At 40.9% G+C, this 25,509-nt stretch overlaps 2 protein-coding genes across 5 annotated transcripts in view; both read right to left on the bottom strand.

Moving 5' to 3' along the window:
* nf1a (neurofibromin 1a) overlaps positions 1-14,693 on the bottom strand; it is a 286,700-nt gene extending 272,007 nt beyond the window's left edge. For all 4 annotated transcript variants that reach the window (XM_033632269.2, XM_033632273.2, XM_033632270.2 and 1 more), the window contains exons 1-2: positions 14,451-14,693; positions 5,646-5,789 (exon numbers count right to left, since the gene is read on the bottom strand). In XM_033632269.2, coding sequence (XP_033488160.1) covers positions 5,646-5,789; positions 14,451-14,510 — 204 coding nt within the window. In that variant the 5' untranslated portion in view covers positions 14,511-14,693. The remainder of the gene's footprint in view (positions 1-5,645; positions 5,790-14,450) is intronic.
* A 5,992-nt stretch (positions 14,694-20,685) lies between these two features.
* Positions 20,686-25,509, bottom strand: part of smco4 (single-pass membrane protein with coiled-coil domains 4) — a 40,620-nt gene continuing 35,796 nt past the window's right edge. The window contains exon 2 of the mRNA XM_033632218.2: positions 20,686-21,614. Coding sequence (XP_033488109.1) covers positions 21,388-21,567 — 180 coding nt within the window. The 5' untranslated portion in view covers positions 21,568-21,614 and the 3' untranslated portion in view covers positions 20,686-21,387. The remainder of the gene's footprint in view (positions 21,615-25,509) is intronic.

The raw sequence follows: 25,509 nt of genomic DNA, 5'->3' as shown, positions 1-25,509 counted from the left end.
AGCTAAGCATATGCAACCAGATTAAAAATAAATGGTTGCCAGTGTCAGTCAGTGTATTACCAGCTAACGTCTTAAATGAGTCTTAGATAAGTTACTCCCAAAGTGATCTAAACTGGATGTAGTCCTATCTTTAATTTTTTTTTTTTTTGAAAAGGTGGCAATATTGCCACTTGGTACTTCTGTTCTTTTTGGGTGACATATAGCATAAAGCTACCTGATCAGATTTAACATTTTCATATAAAGCTAAGACCTCTGGAGAGACTGGAGTCCTGAGTGGTGCAATTTATGGAAAACTCTGAATTGTATTTTACAAGATCTGACAATAATCAAACAAGAATGAATGGATTACAGAGCCTTATTCAAAATATAATCCTTCATCTCTTTGCTTACTTCCTTCTCCCATTCCTCCTTATCAGTATCCACTTTTGTATCATATACTCAATGGACACTTTAAGTATACCTGTTTGGTCTGATGCAATCAAATACTGTCCAACAAGTCTACTTTAATGATGCCTATCAGATTAATATATTTGCTGAAACTAGGGCTGGGCAATATGGACAAAAATCCATACCTCCGTATTTTCAGGCTGATTGGTGATACACCATACAGGTGCATCTCAATAAATTAGAATATCATCAAAAAGCTGATTTATTTCAGTAATTCCATTCAAAAAGCAAAACTCATATATAATATAGATTCATTACACAGAGACTGATGTATTTCAAGTGTTTATTTCTTTTAATTTTTTAATTAACTGACACAGCTAATGAAAACCCCAAATTCAGTATCTCAGAAAATTAGAATATTGTGAAAAAGTTCAATATTGAAGTCTCATGGTGTCAGACTCTCAGCTAGTTAACTCAAAACACCTGCAAAAGTTTCCTGAGCCTTTAACTGGTCTCTCAGTCTGGTTCAGTAGGCTACACAATCATAGGGAGGACTGCTGACTGGACCGTTGTCCAGAAGACGATCATTGACACCCTGCACAAGGAGGGTAAGACACAAAAGGTCATTGCTAAAGAAGCTGGCAGTTCACAGAGTGCTGTATCCAAGCACATTGATGGAAAGTTGAATGGAAGGAAAATATGTGGTAGAAAAAGGTGCACAAGCAACAGGGATAACCGCAGCTTTTAGGAGATTGTGAAACGAAGCCCATTCAAGAATTTGGGGGAGATTCACAAGGAGTGGACTACAGCTAGAGTCAGTCCTTCAAGAGCTACCACGCACAGACATGTCCAGGACATGGACTTCAACTGTCACATTCTTTGTGTCAAGCCACTCTTGAACCAGACACAACGTCAGGGGCATCGTACCTGGGATAAGGACAAAAAGGATTGGACTGTCGCTCAGTGGTCCAAAGTCCTCTTCTCAGATGAGAGTATGAAATCAAGGTCCCAGAGTCTGGAGGAATAGAGGAGGGGCACAGACTCCAAGTTGCCTGAGGTCTAGTGTAAAGTTTCCACAGTCAGTGGTGGTTTGGGGAGCCATGTCATCTGCTGGTGTTGCTCCGCTGTGTTTTCTCAGGTCCAGGCTCAGTCATCTGCCAAGTTTTAGAGCACTTCATGCCTCCCTCTGCTGACCAACTTTATGTAGATGTGGATTTCATTTTCCAGCAGGACTTGTCACCTGCCCACACTGCCAAAGGTACTACTACCTGGTTTAAGGAACATGGTATCCCTGTGCTTGACTGGCCAGCAAACTCGCCTGACCTAAACCCCATAGTGAATCTAATAGGAATTGTGAAGAGGAAGGTGTAAGACACCAGACCCAACAACACAGAAGAGCTGAAGGCCGCTATCGGAACAACCTGGGCTTCCATAACACCTCAGCAGTGTCACAGACTGATCGTCGCTATGCCACGTCGCATTGCTGCAGTAATTCAGGCAAAAGGAAACCCGACCAAGTATTGAGTGCTGTACATGTTCATACTTTTCAGTAGTCCAACATTTCTGTGTTAAAAATCCTTTTTTTAAGTTGGTCTTAAGTAATATTCTAATTTTCTGAGATACTGAATTTTGGGTTTTCATTTGCTGTCAGTTATAATCATCAATATTAAAAGAAACAGACACTTGAAATACATCAGTTTGTGTGTAATGAATTTGTACTATATATGAGATTCACTTTTTGAATCGAATTACTGAAATAAATCAACTTTTTGATGATATTCTAATTTATTGCGATGCACCTGTATATATGTCAGTATTTTCTACAAAGGCTACATGTTCAGTAGCAAGTTGCAAGCTGATCCACGGCTGAAGTCACCTGTTATTTTTGCTGCATGTGTTTTTCCATCACACAGCAGGGCAGATAGAAGAAGTTTACCTGTTGGGGGTGAGCTGTCTGCAGAGATGCAGTAAGAGCCTGTTGTCTGCAGCTCTTCATCTAACATCGCACTGTGGCTGATTCTGATTTAACTCTTCCTCCTGGTGGTATTATTAGACATGTCTTTATTTAAGAAAAGCAGCTAACAAAGTTCAGCTAATTCAGTGATTACTACATTTAATCTCCTGTACATTCTTCACAATAAAATCCACCCCCCCCATTTTGTTATGTAAAACTTTTATTGAGAAGCAGCAAAATAAGGAAATAATGAGTTTTCGAGCAGCAACTTCACACAATTTCTAATACAGTTGATAGCGAACATGAATCAGTAAAATAAAACATTATACATATACATATATATATATATATATATATATATATACACACATATATATATATATATATATATATACACATATATATATATATATATATATATATATATATATATATATATATACATATATATATATATATATATATATATATATATATACATACATACATACAGTCAGGTCCATAATTATTTGGACAATGATACAGTTGTCGTCATTTTGGCTCTGTACACCACCACAATGGGTTTTAAATGAAACAATGAATACCTGCTTAAAGTGCAGACTCTCAGCTTTCATTTAAGGCTTTTTTCAAAAATGTAGTATGAACCGCGTAGGAATTACAACCATTTCTTCACACAGTCCCCCAACTTTAAGGGCTCATAAGTATTTGGACAAACTAACATAATCATCAATTAAACAGTCAGTTTTAATACTTGGTTGCAAATCCTTTACAGTCAATGACTGCCTGAAGTGTTGGACACATAGGCATCATCAGATGCTGGGCTTCTTCCCTGGTGATGCTCTGCCAGCCCTTTACTGCAGCCGTCTGCACTTCCTGCTTGTGTTTTGGGTGTTTTGCCCTCAGTTTTGGCTTCAGCAAGAGAAACGCATGCTCAGTTGGATTCAGGTCAGATGATATGACTTGGCCATTGCAGAACATTCCACTTCTTTGCCTTAAAAATGTCTTTGGTTGCTTTTGCAATATGCTTCAGGTCAATGTCCATCTGCACTGTGAAGCATCGTCCAATGAGTTTTGAAGCATTTGGTTGAATCTGAGCAGATAATGGTGCCCCAAACACTTCAGCTTTCATCCTGCTGCTCTTGTCAGCAAGACAAGACTTCACTAGAATAAATACAGAGGGTTTATCACAAGATGTAAACCATTGGTTAGCCTTAAAAATGGAAGGCCAGATTAGAGTTTGTCAAAAACCATCTAAAAAGCCTGTACAGTTGTGAAACAGCATACTATGGACAGATAAAACAAAGATCAACTACCAGAATGATGGGAAGACAAGAGAAGGAAGAAGGGAAGGAACTGCTCATGATCCAAAGCACACCACCTCATCAGTGAAGCATGGTGGAGGTACTGTTATGTCATGGCCATGTATGGCTGCCAGTGGAACTGGTTCTCTTGTATTTATTGATGATGTGACTGCTGAGAAGAGCAGCAGGATGAAAGCTAAAGTGTTTGGGGCTACATTATCTGCTCAGATTCAACCAAATGCTTCAAAACTCATTGGACGATGCTTCACAGTGCAGATGGACATTGACCTGAAGCATACTGCAAAAGCAACCAAAGACATTTTTAAGGCAAAGAAGTGGAATGTTCTGCAACGGCCAAGTCATATCATCTGACCTGAATCCAATTGAGCATGCGTTTCTCTTGCTGAAGCCAAAACTGAGGGCAAAACACCCAAAACACAAGCAGGAAGTGCAGACGGCTGCAGTAAAGGGCTGGCAGAGCATCACCAGGGAAGAAGCCCAGCATCTGATGATGCCTATGTGTCCAACACTTCAGGCAGTCATTGACTGTAAAGGATTTGCAACCAAGTATTAAAACTGACTGTTTAATTGATGATTATGTTAGTTTGTCCAAATACTTATGAGCCCTTAAAGTCGGGGGACTGTGTGAAGAAATGGTTGTAATTCCTACACGGTTCATAATACATTTTTGAAAAAAGCCTTAAATGAAAGCTGAGAGTCTGCACTTTAAGCAGGTATTCATTGTTTCATTTAAAACCCATTGTGGTGGTGTACAGAGCCAAAATGATGACAACTGTATCATTGTCCAAATAATTATGGACTCGACTGTATATATATATATATGTAAAGTAAGAACAGGATGCAGGAGAAAAACTAAACTCCAAACAAGTGAGATTCAGTTAGAAGCTACAACAGTACTGAGAGCTGAACACACACACAGACTTTTAAAAACACCAGTCTGTGTGGTCTCCTGCCAACAGAGGTGAGTTCAGTGTCACAACACACAGGCTTGATTGAGGGGTCATCAGGGGTTGCCTGCGGTAGATGAGACATTACCGCTACCCGCTTGAGGGCGGGCAGCCCAGCTTTTGGCTCTGCCCTGGAGAAGATCCATCTTAGGCACAGCTTGGTGGCACGGCCCGCCAAAATGCTAATTGAAACGGAAATCGGCGCAAACCAAAAGTGAGAGTGGAAAAGGCTCACACTATTGTACATGTGTTACTGCTGTCATGTCATTCATTTCACAGACTGATTTAGCGTAGCACGTGCAACATATAGACTGATGTCGCACTGCAGACTAATTAACAGACAGATTAAAGAGAGGGGCAGCTCTGTGTCTCTCTTAGTTGAGTGAGTTAGGCGGAGCTGTGCGGAGAGTGTGAGAGGAGAGATGAACACTGGTATGGGTTATGGAACGCAACTTGATCCTGTATCGATATAAACGGTATTGTCTAAATCTATATCTTGCTTGAAAATATATCAATATATCGTACATGGTCATTTATCACCCAGCCCTAATTGACACTGCCAAACAGGTGTTAATTTAATTGTCTGCTTTAGCATTGAGGTCAGAGTTAGTGGTGGGGTTGTACTGAACAGCATTATACTTTGAGGTATTTCTGTTTTTTTGGTCCTTTGCATTTACATACATGAAGGCGTCAGAATATTAGAAACACCTCTCAATGTCAGCAGCAATTTCTGTAACTTGCTAAAATGGTGACATTATGTGGTGACTGGCCAGGTGTGCAGAGGTGTGAAAGGACCAGGATTTGAACTTGTTCTTTTTTCAGTCTTTACACAACTACTTCCATCACATTGTGTTTAAACAACAGAGTGCATGAACATAAATGCCTTCAAAGAGAGACGGTCCAAAAAGTACATATAAGCATTCTATATGTGACAATTAGAACTAGGGAAATTATTGCTTCACTACCAGTGTGAAAAGAAGGATTAATTACGGCAACCAACATTTTTGCAATCTATTCACTGCCCTCCCCACTCACCATGTTGTTAACATTTTTGAGGATGGTGGTGAGGCCGCTGATGACGAGGGAGAACTTGTACTTGGAGATGTTGATCAGACATTCCTTGTTGTGCTCTGTGCTGACTTTGGTGTGGGTGTTTTGGTGTCCAACTTTAATAGGAAGCTGAAGGAAAAGACAAGACAGAGTGATGATGCAAACAACATATCACATTACAGTGAAGCCAATTCACCATTACACAATATTACACTGTGCTTGAAAGCATTGTTAGCTTTGCCATGTATATACATATATATATATATATATATATATATATATATATATATATATGTATATACATGTACATATATATATATATATATATATATATATATATATATATAAAATACAGGCCATAAGTTTGGACACACCTTCTCATTCAATGCGTTTTCTTTATTTTCATGACTATTTACATTGTAGATTCTCACTGAAGGCATCAAAACTATGAATGAACACACGTGGCGTTATGTACTTAACAAAAAAAAGTGAAATAACTGAAAACATGTTTTATATTCTAGTTTCTTCAAAATAGCCACCCTTTGCTCTGATTACTGCTTTGCACACTCTTGGCATTCTCTACATATACATATATATATATATATATATATATATATATATATATATATATATATATATATATATATATATATATATATATGGGGGGGGGGGGGGGGTGCTGTGGCCGTGCTGTCGACTTGCCATGTCGACTTGTGCCACTGACGTCGACAAATCGACTTTTCTGTTAATGCCCTAATACCTTGTATACCTTATTCATTTCTGTCTCTACATGGTCGCATGTTTACAATTCTCCTATGCTCTCGCACACGGCAGAGTTCGGCCCCGATACACACACAAACATGTGCATGCACACACACTCACACACAAACACACACACAGACACAGGTGAGCACATTAGAGCGCGGCTGCATTTTCCTGACCAAGCTCGACCCGAGTGAGACAGTTATAACCAAGCCCGGCCCAAACCCGCAGCACTGCGCACAAAGTCAACGGAGCAGCGCCTGTGTTGCGTTCAGGCTTTGTCACGTTAATAACAAATTCCAGCATTTGAACAGGCCATAGCACAATAGCACAACACTGCTGCTGCACGCCGCCATTTTTTTGTTTGAACCGTTGCTTCAACGCAAATAATTTGTCTCGACGTATTTACGTAGTCCATGACGTCGACAATGTCAACGAGTTGTCCCAGCCCTAGAATTAGTGCTGTAGAAATGGACAGGACAAATGTATCATGTGAAATATTACTTTATATTTATGCTGGCCATGTCATAGCCAAAGTGGCTGTTACTTGAGAATTTATGCTAAATATGAATACATTTTTAGTGTTATTTGAAGCTGCACAACTCCTAGCAAAAAGGCAAATTCAGTAAACCAAAATTAGAGATTAGCTACACCCAGGTCCTGCCAGTGTCACCAGGCAGAACCAAAGAGTTCCAGTGTAAATAGTGCAGTTTCACAGGCCACATTTTGGACTGTCTCATCAATGTAGTGTTATCATTTCATCTCTATGAAAAATGGGAGCAAAAACAAAAGTGTTGCGTTTATATTTTTGTTCAGTGTATATATACAGTACAGGCCAAAAGTTTGGACACACCTTCTCATTCAATGCGTTTTCTTTATTTTCATGACTATTTACATTGTAGATTCTCACTGAAGGCATCAAAACTATGAATGAACACATGTGGAGTTATGTACTTAACAAAAAAAGGTGAAATAACTGAAAACATGTTTTATATTCTAGTTTCTTCAAAATAGCCACCCTTTGCTCTGATTACTGCTTTGCACACTCTTGGCATTCTCTCCATGAGCTTCAAGAGGTAGTCACCTGAAATGGTTTTCCAACAGTCTTGAAGGAGTTCCCAGAGGTGTTTAGCACTTGTTGGCCCCTTTGCCTTCACTCTGCGGTCCAGCTCACCCCAAACCATCTCGATTGGGTTCAGGTCCGGTGACTGTGGAGGCCAGGTCATCTGCCGCAGCACTCCATCACTCTCCTTCTTGGTCAAATAGCCCTTACACAGCCTGGAGGTTTGTTTGGGATCATTGTCCTGTTGAAAAATAAATGACCGTCCAACTAAACGCAAACCGGATGGGATGGCATGTCGCTGCAGGATGCTGTGGTAGCCATGCTGGTTCAGTGTGCCTTCAATTTTGAATAAATCCCCAACAGTGTCACCAGCAAAACACCCCCACACCATCACACCTCCTCCTCCATGCTTCACAGTGGGAACCAGGCATGTGGAATCCATCCGTTCACCTTTTCTGCATCTCACAAAGACACGGCGGTTGGAACCAAAGATCTCAAATTTGGACTCATCAGACCAAAGCACAGATTTCCACTGGTCTAATGTCCATTCCTTGTGTTTCTTGGCCCAAACAAATCTCCTCTGCTTGTTGCCTCTCCTTAGCAGTGGTTTCCTAGCAGCTATTTGACCATGAAGGCCTAATTGGCGCAGTCTCCTCTTAACAGTTGTTCTAGAGATGGGTCTGCTGCTAGAACTCTGTGTGGCATTCATCTGGTCTCTGATCTGAGCTGCTGTTAACTTGCGATTTCTGAGGCTGGTGACTCGGATGAACTTATCCTCAGAAGCAGAGGTGACTCTTGGTCTTCCTTTCCTGGGTCGGTCCTCATGTGTGCCAGTTTCGTTGTAGCGCTTGATGGTTTTTGCGACTCCACTTGGGGACACATTTAAAGTTTTTGCAATTTTCCGGACTGACTGACCTTCATTTCTTAAAGTAATGATGGCCACTGGTTTTTCTTTAGTTAGCTGATTGGTTCTTGCCATAATATGAATTTTAACAGTTGTCCAATAGGGCTGTCGGCTGTGTATTAACCTGACTTCTGCACAACACAACTGATGGTCCCAACCCCATTGATAAAGCAAGAAATTCCACTAATTAACCCTGATAAGGCACACCTGTGAAGTGGAAACCATTTCAGGTGACTACCTCTTGAAGCTCATGGAGAGAATGCCAAGAGTGTGCAAAGCAGTAATCAGAGCAAAGGGTGGCTATTTTGAAGAAACTAGAATATAAAACATGTTTTCAGTTATTTCACCTTTTTTTGTTAAGTACATAACTCCACATGTGTTCATTCATAGTTTTGATGCCTTCAGTGAGAATCTACAATGTAAATAGTCATGAAAATAAAGAAGAAAGAATAAAGAATTGAATGAGAAGGTGTGTCCAAACTTTTGGCCTGTACTGTATATATATATATATATATATATATATATATATATATATATATATATATATATATATATATAGTGTGCTTACCTGTGTCTGTGTGTGTGTGTGTGTGTGTGTGTATATATATATATATATATATATATATACATATATATGTTTCAAAAGTGTTGCGTTTATATCTGTGTTAGTGAGCACTTCTCCTTTGCAGAGATAATCCATCCCACCTCACAGGTGTGGCATATCAAGATGCTGATTAGACAGCATGAATATTGCACAGGTGTGCCTTAGGCTGGCCACAATAAAAGGCCACTCTGAAATGTGCAGTTTTGCTTTATTGGGGGGGGGTCTGGGGGAGGTCAGAAAACCAGTCAGTATCTGGTGTGACCACCATTTGCCTCACGCAGTGCAACACATCTCCTTCGCATAGAGTTGATCAGGTTGTTGATTGTGGCCTGTGGAATGCTGGTCCACTCCTCTTCAATGGCTGTACGAAGTTGCTGGATATTGGCAGGAACTGGAACACGCTGTCGTATACGCCGATCCAGAGCATCCCAAACATGCTCAATGGATGACGTGTCCGGTGAGTATGCTGGCCATGCGAGAACTGGGATGTTTTCAGCTTCCAGGAATTGTGTACAGATCCTCGCAACATGGGGGCATGCATTATCATGCTGCAACATGAGGTGATGGTCGTGGATGAATGGCACAACGATGGGCCTCAGGATCTTGTCATGGTATCTCTGTGCATTCAAAATGCCATCAATAAAATGCACCTGTGTTCGTTGTCCATAACATACGCCTGCCCATACCATAACCCCACTGCCACCATGGGCCACTCGATCCACAATGTTGACATCAGCAAACCGTTCACCCACACGACGCCACACACGCTGTCTGCCATCTGCCCTGAACAGTGAAAACCGGGATTCATCCGTGAAGAGAACACCTCTCCAACGTGCCAGACGCCATCGAATGTGAGCATGTGTGTTACGACGACGAACTGCAGTCAGGTCGAGACCCCGATGAGGACAACGAGCATGCAGATGAGCTTCCCTGAGACGGTTTCTGACAGTTTGTGCAGAAATTCTTTGGTTATGGAAACCGATTGTTGCAGCAGCTGTCCGGGTGGCTGGTCAAAGACGATCTTGGAGGTGAACATGCTGGATGTGGAGGTCCTGGGCTGGTGTGGTTACACGTGGTCTGCAGTTGTGAGGCCGGTTGGATGTACTGCAGACCACGTGTAACCATGCTGGATGTGGAGGTCCTGGGCTGGTGTGGTTACACGTGGTCTGCAGTTGTGAGGCCGGTTGGATGTACTGCCAAATTGTCTGAAACGCCTTTGGAGACAGCTCATGGTAGAGAAATGAACATTCAATTCACGGGCAACAGCTCTGGTGGACATTCCTGCAGTCAGCATGCCAATTGCACGCTCCCTCAAAACTTGCGACATCTGTGGCATTGTGCTGTGTGATAAAACTGAACATTTTAGAGTGGCCTTTTATTGTGGCCAGCCTAAGGCACACCTGTGCAATAATCATGCTGTCTAATCAGCATCTTGATATGCCACACCTGTGAGGTGGGATGGACTATCTCGGCAAAGGAGAAGTGCTCACTAACACAGATTTAGACAGATTTGTGAACAATATTTGTGAGGAAATGGTCTTCTGTGTGTATAGAAAATGTTTTAGATCTTTGAGTTCAGCTCATGAAAAATGGGAGCAAAAACAAAAGTGTTGCATTTATATTTTTGTTCAGTGTATACATACATATAGATATATATAGATATAGATATAGATATATATAGGCATTTGAAGTCATTTGCTTCGCTTTGTCATAACTGTGTCATCTGAATATTTGTCTCATATTGACCAAAGTTTTGTCCAACAATGGTCAGTTGTATCAGGACTAAAAATTGGACTCCTAATTTTAAGTCATGGGAGAGGAACCGAATACAGCCCCATGGTTCCATCATGAAGTCAGACTGTCACACCATCACATGCACATAATATACAATGTCAAACAGGCCATGCCTCTGTTTGCAGTCCAGTCACTGAGCTCTTTGTTTCACACAGCTAGGCTTAGCCATTCCTCAAAGGTCATACACTCAATAACGAGTTTATTAGGTACACCTAGCTCAAACTAATGCAGCAGTCCAGTAATAAATCCTTCCTTCTTGAAGAATATAATGTTGATCTTTTGTTGAAACTGTTTTAGAGAGGTGTTGTTTCAACTTCATATTTTTTTAGTATTTTGGAGGATGTAGTTTGTGGTGCTGTTGAAATGTCTTACACTGACAGGCAGAGAAACCCAGGCCTAATCAATCAACTTATTACGTTCTACAGACTCTGTTTTGCTAATACCAACTGACAACTGACCCCCACTCCTGCAGCAAGTGGTGTCCTCTTCCCTACCCCACACCACAAATCCACACGCTGACTGCCTGCACACGGCGCAAGAGAAAGGGGGGAGAGATTACATTAAGTTTTCAGGCTGTCCTTCTAGACTTACTGTAGGCATCTTGTTCCATTGCTCATTGGGAGTTCTTTGTACTGCTGTGTTGACTTAACGGATGAAGTAAAAGCATTTTGTTGACAGAATAACAAACCAATAAGATAAACTTTTTGTGATTCTTCAATGAAACTTAAATGCCATACAGCATTTGGAGCCTCGGTTACACTGCCACCTGTTGGAGATCCCAATACAGTCCAAAGCAGTCCAACTGACCTATGCTGAAGTACAATTAAACCAGCCGCTCTAACAAAACAAAAAGATCATTGGTGATTGTTATCAGTGGCGCATGAAAAATGATCAGGGCATCCTTACTTCTAAGTATATACATACTTGGCCAATAAGGCTGACTCTGAACTCTGATGCTGACACTAAACCAATCTCTCAGTACATGTGATGCAAACTGCACTTTCTGAGAGAGCTCTTCAGCCGGCACTTCAAGCTTTGCTAATTTTAATATTGGCCTTCTAGGTTTTAAAGGGAAAATTCCGTTTTTTTACAACCTGGACCTTATTTCTGGCATTAAATACGGTTGTTTACTCACCCAGATAAGTTTGGTGTCATTTGGAGTCCTTCGGAAGATATTTAGATCCGCGAGAGCCGCGTACATCCATATAGTGGGAATGATCGGGGCACCGACAAAGAGGCTCTAAATAACACATAATCTGCCGCGAAACTCGTTCATTTCACCAATATGTTTTTATGAATCGCTAGAGTTGCTTGTCATCATCATCCGGGTCATTTATACTGACCTACTGACCTCTGACCTGGATGATGATGATGATGCGCGCGCCGCCACACACCCGCAGCACGGCTCTGTTTACAACTGGAATTTGCTACTGTTAGTTTTTTGAAACATGGCTGAATATTGGTCAGATTTTGAGGTTGTGGACGACGACTTTGAATATGATGGACGTCCTTACTGTTTTGAGCCGGAGTATACGGATGAGGAGCTCTTTGAAAGGAGGATGCGGAGGCAGAGAGAGGAACAGCTGGCCAGAGAACAACAAACCGCTGCACGTCTGAGAATAGATGCTAACTGGTGGCGTTCTTGTGGACAATGTTCCACTATGCCAACAGAGGAGGAATGCCTTTGTTGCTCCGAGTGGGATTTGAGGCCAGGAGATACACGTCTGGATGTCTCCAGAAATGACTGTCTCACAACTACAGAGGATTTCACTTCTATGATCAACCGGGGTGTTTTTTTCGTGTCCCGAAAGTAAACTGGAAGACCCAGCCAAAGCCTGCAGGACCGAACGGGCAACTTGCGATTGAGTAAGTAGCCTACACACATGCATAAATTGTTTATTTTCCTTGAATTTGTTTGCTTGTTAAGTAAATAACTATGAGAATTTACATTTCTTTAGTTTCTTCTCATCGCTTGTGTAGAATGGCCCGCACACTGCACAAAAAGCAGAGGCACTTCTTATGCAAAACGTGAATTTATTATTACATAGTGCTCAGTGACAAAAAGTGAGAAACAGAAAAGTGAACGTTTCGGTGGTAAAGAGGACTGTCTTTACAAATTGCCTCTGATTTTTTTTTTTGTTGTTGCAGAGGTTAGTAGGTCAGTATAAATGACCTGGATGATGATCACAAGCAACTCTAGCGAGTCATAAAAACATATTGGTGAAATGAATGTGTTATGCGGCAGATAATGTGTTACTTAGAGTCTGGTGAGTAAACAACCGTATTTAATGCCAGAAATAAGGTCCAGGTTGTAAAAAAACGGAACTTCCCCTTTAAGTTCACTGCAAAGCTGTATTATGTAGAAAAATAAAATACACCATGGCCAGCAGGTTATAATCTGCCCATTCCATATAATGTAGCCTACTGTTAAACTGTAATTATTTCACCTCACCAAGCACACTAGATGATCAGCAAGTTAACAAGAGAAAATATTGAAGCATCAATAACGGGAGAAAAACTAAAACAGAGTGACTGGAAGGCTTTAATTGGGGCTTTGGGTAGCAATAACTAGTAAGTGGTTATAACACCTTAAGCCAACGGTAGTAATCCAAGCTGAGCTGCTTAACCCCAGCTACAATCCATGATCTCTGACAACTAACACCACAGGCAAAGACTTCTAGAAACTAAACAAAGACAAATTACCTTTAAATAGTAAATGTTTAGTTTTCCCCGACACAAAGTGGCTGTCAGATTTCCCCTTAAACAACAAAAACATTTCATTTTGGTAATACAAACCTACTTGGATGACTGGCAGAGAGATCTGAAGATTTTTCTGTCTCCAAGTTTTCGTATTAAATATGTACAGAGCTTAACTATCACAGAACGATCTGGAGTTCAGGGCTGTAGCTTTCACTTTACAACACATGATACAAGTTCTACAATCACTGCTGATTTCCCATGACAAAAAGTGCTGACTAGCAAAAGTAAACAGTTTCAATTACATAACGTTAAGCAAATGAAAATAGTGGGTCAAGTAAATGTAGCTGTAGCTAAATTCCATGTGGAGAAATAAAGCTTAAAAAAAAAAAAAATAGCAGCCTGACAGTGGTTGTGACGGTAATTTATTCAGTTAGCAGGGAGAGCAGACGTTTCCTCACATGCCACTAACTACATTAGCTCATATGGAAAACAGCGAGTTAACACAGTCACATTTTATTTGTTTACATCAGAGAGCTAGGCCTGCTAATGTTAGCTACCTAGCTGGCACGAAAGACAACGTTAGCTAAGAAACTTTAATTGAGACACAGACGCTTATGTGCACGTTCAAATGTACCTGACGTGTTGCTTTTGTCTTTATAGTTTTGCAGTGGACCTGCTGGGTCCGTACAAATCGCAGGATAATTGCGGGATAACGTTAATTGTTATATTTGCTAACCGATCGTGGAGACGGCGCTAGCTAGTCAAGATCTTCAGTGTTTTGCAGCGGAGACAAGCAAGACACAACGCATTTCAGTCGTACAAATTATACCTGACGTGAAAAACGCTCCTCAGATTGGTTAGATTTCAAGAGGATTATTGTGTAAACGTAACGTTTGCCGGGGTGCTGAGGCCTCAAGACGACCAAAGCTTGCTACACCCATCCACTGAATCAACCCATCTTACCTGCTCATCAAATCTAGTAATCACGGCCTGGACCCACTCCACTGGTTTGTGAGCCGCCATGGCCGGGCGGAGGGACACCGCGACGCTGTGCTGCTAAATCCAAGGTATGAGGCGTGAGATGACAGGCTTAACTGAGCATGGGAATCTGTCCTGAATCGATGGGAAAGGACGAAAGGGGCGAGTATTTTTCCCTTTCTGGAGGCTTCACCATGCCACCGCCATGACACACCACCGGAAGTCTTCTTCAGAGGAATTGATGGGAGGTATGGGAGAGTGGGGTCAAGCTAGCTGGAGTGAAAAAAGACCACTTCCAGGCACAATCTTAATGGTGGACATAGTTGACAAATTATTTTTCTAATTAACAAATACAAATGAACAGTAAAAACAAAGAACTCAAATCTACACTTAAAAAGGAAAGTAGGAATCCCTCAATTTCTGTTAAGTAGTATTATCTGTATTTCTAGCGTTTATGTTGTTTAGGACATCTTCAATCTGCTTTAAGGCTTCTTGAGCTGTGAAATGGACGTTTCAACGTCCGGGTTTTCAGCGGTAAAACCCTTCACACTGTGATTAACTTTAGATGTTCTGCTCAAACAACTGCAAGTTTTTTTTCCATGTGCGATTCGTTTCGTTTTATTTTGAAGTAAGATTTTCTGTACTTCCGCTGCTGAAACTCTGGCTCGTTCAGAGCTCATTTGTCAAATATACGATCAGGCCTATCAAAATGTTTTTAGTAATAACAATGGACTTAATTGCTTTAATATGATTCCTTCTAAAAAATTTTACAAACACGTGTACACAGTTTGGAGACTTAACACTTTCAATTCTAATTACCCACACACAGCAGTATTTTATGTATAGAATGTATAATAGGACTAAATAGATAGATAGATAAATATATATGTGTGTGTGTGTGTGTGTGTATCTATAAATATATATATATATATATATACATATATATATATATATATATATGTATATATATATATATATATACATATATATATATATAGCATCAAAGACTATGGGCTGATTATGAGACAGTGGGTCCCTGGGCACAGATGCAAAAGGCTCCACCACCTCTCCTACAGAGAGGCAATTCTTACAGACCCTTGTCAATCTAACGTACAAATGAGTGCAGATTAGAGCGCAGAAATCATCTAAGCTTAGGGTTCACATGTGATTCTTGCAACATTCATATCTCACCAATCACAGCATAGGAATCAGCTGAAAACAACTGTCATTTAAACATCATTCATTCATTATCCATAACTGCTCATCCTGGTACAGGGTCGCGGGGTGGGGGGCTAGGGCCCATCCCACACCCCAGGACTGACACACAGAAACAGACAACTAATCATGTTTACATTCACATGGGATTTTAGAGCCACCATTTAACCTAAAACCCTGACACACCAAGGTGAGTGTCGGCCATTGGTCAGTGCTGGGCTGTCAGTGAATGTCTGTTGCCCTCATCTTTGCAGTGTGTCCTGCACCATTTGCCCTCTTCAGGGCTTGTCGCCTTTCCATTTCAGCTGTAAGAGAATGGCAGTTCCGCTCAGCGTATGAGAAGAGCAATGGAAGTGAGGAAAGTTAACAAACGGCCTAAGTAAAGAGGGAGTGAGAGCAAGACAAACTTGTTCCATAAGGTCAGATTATTTTTCTTTATCCACTGAGCAGAAAGGTTTCCTGATGGTTTTTGTTATTGTTCACTGGTGCAGGGTAAATATGCTTTGTTTTTTAAACATAGGATTGTGTTGTTAATATGCTAACTGGCTAACTAGCATCATGATGGTCTTTTAGTTTCTTTATTTGGAGGAATATAAACTACCGCCGCCTGCTGATATTTAGTTATTGAGTTATTCCCTCTTACCCAGGCGCAGAACATGTGTGCTGGTTTGCCGTTGGCTGTAGTCTTTGCGATGTGTTCGTCAGTTCATGTACAACTTTTTGGCCAAGACACAGGTGACGTGAGGTGATGAGACAGGTCGACTTTTGTTGTCATTAAATCTTTGATGTCCATGTGGTGTGTCTATATCAAGCTTAGCCTGCATGTTCTTGGACTGTGGGAGGAAGCCGCAGCACCCAGAGAAAATCCACGTTGACAACAGGAGAACATGCAAACTCCACACAGAAGGGCCCCTACCAGTGGACTCATATCTAGAACCCTCTGCTGTGAGGTGACAGTGCTAATCGCTGCACTACCGTGTCCATTCAAATATCCCACCCTCATATATTCTGGGTTTAGAAGCCTTGCCTGGCAGCCTAAAAAGTGAAGGAAGGAAGTCGGAAAAACGCAGCATGGAAAGAAATTACTGCTGCAGTCAACAGCATTACAGTGGACAGATCTTGAGGTTAGAATATTTATTTTATACATCCATGATATGTACCCATCTATAGCCTACAAATAATAATATTTGCCTATGTAATATTAATAACATTATAATATTCATATTAAAGCTTATAAATGACCCAGACACTGAAGAGTGTGTGGCTGCGCGTATCAGGTCTGCTTCCATTTTTAGCGTAACAGGTGGTGGAGGAGACACAGATGCACCACCTATGTCTGAGTTGGACAATGGTAAACATTTAATTACCTAGGCTTCTAGTATTTAAATAATTATTATGTTGCAGGGTTTATAACTTCTTTTTAATGATGTTGAAAGGGAAATTATACAAACATGCTTTAGCTTGTCAATATTTAAAATCCTTGATCCTTTGGTCAGCCTTGAGCCAGGCCCACAGCACCGGCTGTCAGCTGTGATAAAGGGCACATAAGGCCTGTTTCCACTGAAGAAGTTCCTTGTACTATTTGGGGGGCAGGAACTACTACAGGAATGTCCTCTCACTCGGCCCTCTTAACCGCCGTGTCTCCACTGAGAGAGCGGAGTAGGAGGAAGGTTCCTGTAAAGTTACGGGCTCTGGATGTGACGTAATCGTTGCGCGACCATTTACCGGGGCGACGTAGGGACGCCGTTAGCTGATAGCCCTTAGCGGTGTCTGTAATAACTCACTAAATGGCCCGTGAAAAAAAAAAAATCCAGCAGATGTCTTAGTTACAACATGATTGAGCTATCTGGAGTAGTTTCATGTCGTATCCGACAACGGGAGGCTTTTAACAGATGACGTCCTGATGTTAGCTTTGCTGCTGCTGTTAGCTGTCCCTGTCAGCGGCAGCCACTGATGCTTTCTAGACATCGTGATTTCCCAAAACTGAATAAATACCACACATAGCAACACAAAACTGCTTTGCTACCTCAATCATGTTGTAACTAAGATATCCGCTGGAAAGAATATTTTTTTCACGGGCCATTTAGTTATTTAGTAGTTTTTTTTTGACATGGCGGAGGAAGCTATATGAACGAGCTAATCCTCGTCTGCTCAGTTTTAAAAATGCCGGCTATTTTGTTGCTTTGACATCACATCCCTCCTTGAGTATATCCAATCAGCACCAAGTAATCCCCAAGCCCCAGCCGGGAGTCTTTCGGGGCCGTTCTGAGTACCTACCCCAAGGCAGGGACTTGTTTAGCCCCCGTAAAAGTTCCGGAACTCTGTCGTTCGGGGGTGGTTTCTGTGGTGGAGACACGCACCAACGGCCCCAGCCCCGTAAAAATAACCCCGAAGTTCCTGCGGTGGAAACGGGCCTATAGTGATGTATGCCTTTACAATATATACTATTTTCTCACAGGCTACACATTTCTAAGTGATTAATATGTGGCTGCAAATACTCAGATGCCAGTCAGAATATGGTCTAATGACAAAAATTCAGCCAGATTTGCTCTGCTACACCACAAGTCCATGCTGACTCAAACTTGCGAACACAAGTTAAGACCTGATGTGAGATTTGATCATAGCCTCCGCTCATGTCCACATTGATAAATGCTGAGCTTTATGTGGAACTGACCGTACACCCCGTTTCCTGTCGTACTTTCCTTTCATAAATGAGGGCCATGGTGTGCGCATCCTCCTGCACCCGCCCATCAATTTGTGTGGTGTAAAAGTTGACATGCCTTATCCTGACGTTCATAAATTACTCTTCTTACAAATTATTTTATACAAATTACTTGTATAAAAGCAAAAATAACCATGGGGGGAAATTCAAGTAAAAATAAGTACAAGTTACTTGCCATTTTACTATTTATATTTTATTTATACGGGCCAGTGCAAAATAATAAAAAAGAAACTGCACTTGTTTAAGAAACTTAAATGAAGTAAAGCAGGTGGGCTCATCTGACAAATAAGGAAGGCCTACACAAATGAGATATGAACATTCTCACAGTCTTTCCTTCTCTTCCTTTCTACCCCTCTCTTTTCCATATTGCTAACATCAAAGATAAACATTACACATGACAAATGAAAAAAAAACTAACATTAGCTAGCTAACTGCATTTTCACCCACAGTAGATCTATGTGCAACCAACTGCAATATGCTTGTGGAGGTTAAAAGAGGAGGCACTCAAGCACTTCTTGTTGTTGTCTTTTTTACATTTTGTTATTAGAAAGTGGAGGCAGATGTGTCCAGGAATTGTAGCTGGAAGCTGTCTGTGGTTCTGCTCCCTCATCATCATCAATCAATCAATCAATCAATCAATCAATCAATCAATCAATTTTATTTTATTTATAAAGCCCAGTATCAAAAATCACAATTTGCCTCACAGGGTTTTAGAGCATATGACATACCTCTGTCCTTAGGACCCTCGCAGCAGATAAGGAAAAAAAATCATTTAACAGGGAAAAAAGTGGTAGGAACCTCGGGAAGAGCAACTGAGGAGGGATCCCTCTTCCAGGACGGACAGACGTGCAATAGGTGTCATATGGAACAGATCAACATGATAAATTAACAGTAATCTGTATGACACAATGAGACAGAAAGAGAGACAGAGACAGAGAGAGATACAGGACAGATGGTAATGACAGTAGCTTACAACAACATTAAAGTAATAATATTATAATTCTTATTACAGCTATTATGGTACAATATGTTTAATATAGTATATATTAATATCTGATAGTATACATATGTGACAATAATCATGTGTATAATAGTAGAAGTATGACTAATGATAACAGCAGCAGCAGGAGGCATCAGGCAGGACCACGGCAGCAGCACAACCACATACGTCACACTATCCAAGCACTGCTGCGATATAAGTTAACCTGCGAGACAGTGGAGCACAAAGGCTCCATAGAAGAAGCTGAGTTAGTGTCATGCAGTACAGCCGAGTTAGCGAGATGTAGTAACAGGACATGAGTGTTAGCAAAGGAGAGAGAGAAGGAGAGAAGGTGCTCGGTGTATTATAGGTCGTGGTCAAAAAACAGGTGGTGCTTCTTTTTCTTTCAGACAGCTGGCATTTTGGCATCTGTAGTAGAGGTGCTCCACATGCACTCTCCACCCCTACGCTTTATCCTCACATTTACAGCACATTGCTTGTAACCAAGGTAAATGTGGCAAATGTAGTGGATTAAAAAGTAGATTACTAGGTCGAAAGTATACTTGAGTGAAGAGTTGTGAAAAACTCTTTGAAAAAGGAATACAAAAGTATTTGTTTCTTTAAAAAAGAATACTTGTGCATTACTTGTAGCACATTTAACCACTCCTTCAATAGTACAGTTCAATAAAAGTACACAGTGCAATACTTAGTTACTAACACTAGCTGTATTTTAAGCACATTATTAAAATCTCCTTTTGTAACCTTTCTGACATGAGTAAATCCCCACTTCCACAGGACTAACTGAATCCCGCGAGTGTGACTGAATAAGCTGAAACAACACCAATTTCACCAGGATGGTCTCATGAATAAAAATTTAGACCATCAGATGAAGACTTAAGCCCAGTGCAGTCTAATACTACCTCAATTTTTTTTATGACCAAGACACATTAGCACTGAGATTCATTTTTGTCTGGTTCTGATCTACAGAAGATAGAGGGGCGGCTGTTGCTCAGAGGTAGAACGGGTTGTTCACTGATCGGAAGATAAGCGGTTTGATCCCCAGCTCCTCCAGTCTGCGTGTTGATGTATCCCTGGGCAAGGTATTGAACCCTTGCTCCTGATGGCTATTCCATCGGTGTGTGAGTGTGTTTAAAAACTGAGTAGCACCTTGTATGATGCCACCAGTGTGTGAATGGGTGAATGTGACTCATAGTGTAAAAAGTGCTTTGAGTAGTCAGTTGATTAGAAAGGCGCTATACAAGTTTACCATAAACAAATTTAAAAATCTTAAAACACTAACTCAGTTATTTTAAAAATTCATTTATTTAACTGAAATAATACAGTTGCAAATCTGTTAAGGCACCTTATTACATATGCACAGATATCATGAGTAACTCAAAGTATAATAAAGTAACTTAGTGGAAACAATTGGGTAACATTCACATTAAAGATGAAGAAATTCAAATGTGTTTGAACAAACTGGACTTATGATAACACATTCTCTGATTACATTCAATAAGATCCTCTAGTTGCTTTCAAACATAGCAGACGCAAACTGAATCCTTCTTTTCATACAGGTAGGCTTGAGTGCTGCCCAAAGAGTGATACAAAAGTTTCTTTTTTTATCATTTCTGGTCAAACTTGGCAAGCTGTGCACAAGTCCTTTGGTATGCATGACTTTGCATCATTTTGTAAGACATCAACATGAATCCATCCGCTGCTCTCAAGTGAACAGGATTAAATTGGTGTCATCATCATCATTCATCTGAAGGCACCAAGGAGAAACTGTTTCTCCACTCAATTTGATTTTTTATTTCTGCAGCTTAAACTCTGCTTAGAGCAAAGAAACACAGTTTGAGGGAGGCTTTCATTTAAAAAAAATTGCTAGGCCAATCACTGGCCTTACAGAGGGAGGCTCGTCACGTGATGAGAGTAATCCTTTGGGTATAGCCATTGTCAGTTTTCAAAGTCCAGTCAGTTTGGGAGTTCATGAGTTCCTTTAATGTCTACTCTATAGCACCAGGCCTGGTGGCCACATACACAAAGACAACAATGAGCAGCACCACTACAGCTAGTGTAGGCAGTACTATGGTGGCCACCTGCTGTCGGGCTTCCTGCATGGCCTGCTTACGCTCCTTCTTGTCCTTGGACGATTCTTTTTTGGGTTTGCCTTTGAGCTGCCTCATGATGTCTTGATGACCGTTTACTCTGTCTTTGCTGTGCTCACAGGAACCTGAAAGAGACAGAAACATACTGTAGTGAGTCAGTTTTCAAGTCAAGTCGTAGACAGCTGAACGTCAATTTCCTGGAAATTAACATTTTAAGCATGATTATTTTTTTTATTTCAATCTTTTAACGAAATAAGAAAAAGGCCCAAAGCAAACATTTGGGCACCCTGCATGGTCACTACTTAGTAGTGCCCCCTTTGGCAAGTATCACAGTTTCTAAGCACTTTCTGTATCCAGCCAAGAGTCTTTCAGCTCTCGTTTAGGGGATTTTCACTCATTCTTCCAGCAAAAGGCTTCTACCTCTGTGAGATTCTTAAGCCATCTTACATGCACTGCTCTTTTGAGGTCTTGAGGTAGTCCATTGTGGATTTTGAGGTGTGTTTAGGATCATTGTCTTATTGTACAGTAGAAGCCATCCTCTCTTCATCTTCAGCTCTTTGGTGGTGTGATGTTTGCTTCCTGAACTTGCTGGAATTTAACTGAATCCATTCTTCCCTCTACCTGTGAAATGTTCCCCATGCCAGTGGCTGCACCACAAACTCAAAGCATGATTGATCGACCCTGTGTTTAACAGTTGGACAGGTGTTATTTTTATGAAATTCCTCAACCTTTTTTCTCCAAACATACCTTTGCTCACTGCATCCAAAACATTATATTTTAACTTCATCAGTCCACAGGACTTGTTTCCAAAAAAGCATCAGCCTTGTTTAGATGTTTCTTTGCAAACTTCTGACGCTGAATTTTGTGTCGAGGACACAGAAAAGGTTTTCTCCTGAGGACTCCATGGTCACATTTGTGCAGGTGTTGCTGCATAGTACAACAGTGCACCACCACTCCAGAGTCTGGTAAATCTTCTTGCATGTCTTTTGCAGTCTTTTCCTGGTCTTCTGGACCTCAACTTGACCTCCACAGTTCATGTCAACTGCCATTTCTTACATACTTTATGAAATGAGGACACATCTACCTGAAAATGATTTGCTTTTATTTATAAAGCTTTGAAATTTGCATCACCTGGCCTTTCCTAATAATGGTCGTGAACAAGCCATAGCTCCAACAAGCTGAAACCCTAATAAAAGTTGTATGAGAGCTCAAATGTCTTGGGGTGCCCATACGTTTGCATGGTGCTCCTTTCCTTTTTCCCCGAAGTGTAAAAACAAAAATATAATAATAATTAAATAAATAATATCTTTGGGGGCGGCACAGTGGTGTGGTGGTTAGCACTGTCGCCTCACAGCAAGAGGGTTCCTGGTCCGATCCCAGGTGTGGCAGCCCTTCTGTGCGGAGTTTGCATGTTCTCCCCATGTCAGCGTGGGTTCTCTCCGGGCACTCCAGCTTCATCCCAAAGACGCATGTCTTTGGGATGAAGCTGGAGTGCCCGGAGAGATTGGGGATTAGGTTAATTGATAACTCTAAATTGTCCGTAGGTGTGAATGTGAGTGTGAATGGTTGTCTGTCTCTATGTGTCAGCCCTGCGATAGTCTGGTGACCTGTCCAGGGTGTACCCTGCCTCTCGCCCAATGTCAGCTGGGATAGGCTCCAGCCCCCCCGCGACCCTCAAGAGGATGAAGCGGTTAAAAGATGGATGGATGGATGGATGGATAATATCTTTCACATCTTCTACTTTAGGCCTTTTGGAGATCAGTTCATCTTGTACTTAATTAACTACTCACAGTAAAAGAAAATTTGACCATGGGTGCCCACACCTTTGTATGCCACTGTAGGTAACTCTTTGGGTGAGAGAAGTTTTCTACCAACTGTGGCATAAATGTTACCATACCAATTATGGTATGGCTCAGTGATTTGGAAAGACAATGATGACATAGTGAACAGAAAATTGCACTTTCACATTTCTTCAAGTATGTCCTAAAACACTAGTCAGGTGTCCATATGAACATTCAAAAGAGGTTTTGCTTGTTGCAATTATTTTCTCCTGTTCATACTGGAAATTTGGAGATCCCTTTGTAATGTCATCATCAACCATTGTTTATTCAGGGAAAACTGACTAAGTATTAAGTTCTTTTACAGCAATGCCCTGAGTTCACATTCAATGGGCTGGAAGGATACAAATATATAATTGCAATAAAATGACAAAAAGTCCATAAAAACAAATAAGTAGCAGGAATGTCTATCAAGTATTAAAAACAGCAATAAAAAATAGGAAAAAGATGAAAAAGTTAAATAATTAAGAATGGAGTCTGCCATAAAGGACAGATACATTACAACAACCACAACAATAAAAGTAATATCATAGTAATATGTAGAAATAATCGTCGTTGGCGTTCCGGGACACCGTGTCAAGTTTTGTCTGTTACGTGCATTGTTTCAAAACACACTTCCGTTTTCACAGGAAATTTAATGTTTACATGGAGGCTCTTTCAAATTGAATACAGTACGTCAGTGTAACACTGCAAAGTGATGTTATTTTTCCTCCAACAACACATGCACATGGTTAGGTTTAGGAAAAAAGAACTGGGTTTGGCTTTATAGTCTTGCGGGTTGCGGTCGGTGTTTGTTGGACCAATCCACTACCACACCTGCCCGCTCTACTCGCACTTTCGCCGCCTTAATTGTCATTCTTGTCCCGCTGCATTTCCCACTGACACCACTAAGCACCATTAAAATCTAACAACAAATGGCTGCATATCATGACAACGTTAAAAGACTGCTTTTTTTTGTCAGTGTCTGACGCTGCAAGTCACTGCCAAAGCACCAGATTTTGACGACTTAGGAGAGAGACTGGGTTGCCAAGAACAGACAAACCAAACACTGGCTTTAGATAGGGCCATTTGCATTTTCGCGTCAGCCACTGTAATAAGCAGCAAAAGGCGTCGTAAAAATAGTGATTTTTTTTTTCTTATGTGAAACTGCGTTAATAAAGGTTTTTACTGTGTCAGTCAACCAAAGCAGCCACACTGTAAAACAACCATATCATCCAGCATATACTTGAAATGATCTACATACCTGGCCAATTTCAATGTGTCTTGTAACTTGTTCCATTTATGTGGGGCTAAAAAACTAACAGCTAATTTACTGAGCTCTGTACTGATTAGGAGTTTTGAGGGATAAAAATTCCTGTGATCGTGTGCGATGAGAGATGGATCTGTTTTTTAAAAGAGGTGATGTTGAAGGGTAGCTTTTAAGGAGACAGTGTTTCTTCCCGTCTATCAGTGAGAGATGACCATAACACATTCTGATACAGTTCACAGTGGTAAGTTCTAAAACCATCCCCAGTAATAAAATGGAGACAACTGTGGTAGACTGTATCAAGGGATTTCAGTGTGGATTGAGCTGCATGCATTTACAAAATATCGCCATAATCTAAGACTGACATTATAGTTGATGTCTAGGCAGATGCCAAGGTATTTGTAATCTGTAACACGTTCAGTGTGGGTGCCATTAAGGGAACGGATGGAAGAGGCATCAAGATCACACTTCCTTGACCTTGTGAATATCATGAATTTAGTTTTGGTTTCATTTAAAATCAGTCTAAATTTTTTTTTAGGGATTTCTGCACGCAGTCAAATGGCACACTGAAGGTTTGATACAGCTTCCTCTATCGATGGGGCATAAGCATAAAGAAGAGGCACAGATTTATATATAAAGCGAACAACAATGGGCCTAAAATTGACCCATTTTTCAATCTTAAATACTCTGAATTCACTCCTGCAGCATTTATACACTGGGTTCTATCGGTGTGTAATCCTGAAATCATTTAAATGATGCTTCATCAAAACCCAGCAAGGCCAATTTATGTAGAAGCAGTATGTGATCAACAGTATCAAAAGCCTTTGACAAGTCTATAAACAAGGTCGCACAGTGTCTCCTACAATCTAACGCTGAAACTATATCATTTAAAAACCACAGTTGCTGCTGCAATGGTGCTATGGCCAGCTCTAAACC

This window comes from Epinephelus lanceolatus, chromosome 4 (assembly GCF_041903045.1).
Source record: "Epinephelus lanceolatus isolate andai-2023 chromosome 4, ASM4190304v1, whole genome shotgun sequence".
NCBI lineage: Eukaryota > Metazoa > Chordata > Actinopteri > Perciformes > Serranidae > Epinephelus > Epinephelus lanceolatus.
This window is presented reverse-complemented; position numbering and strand designations above follow the sequence as displayed.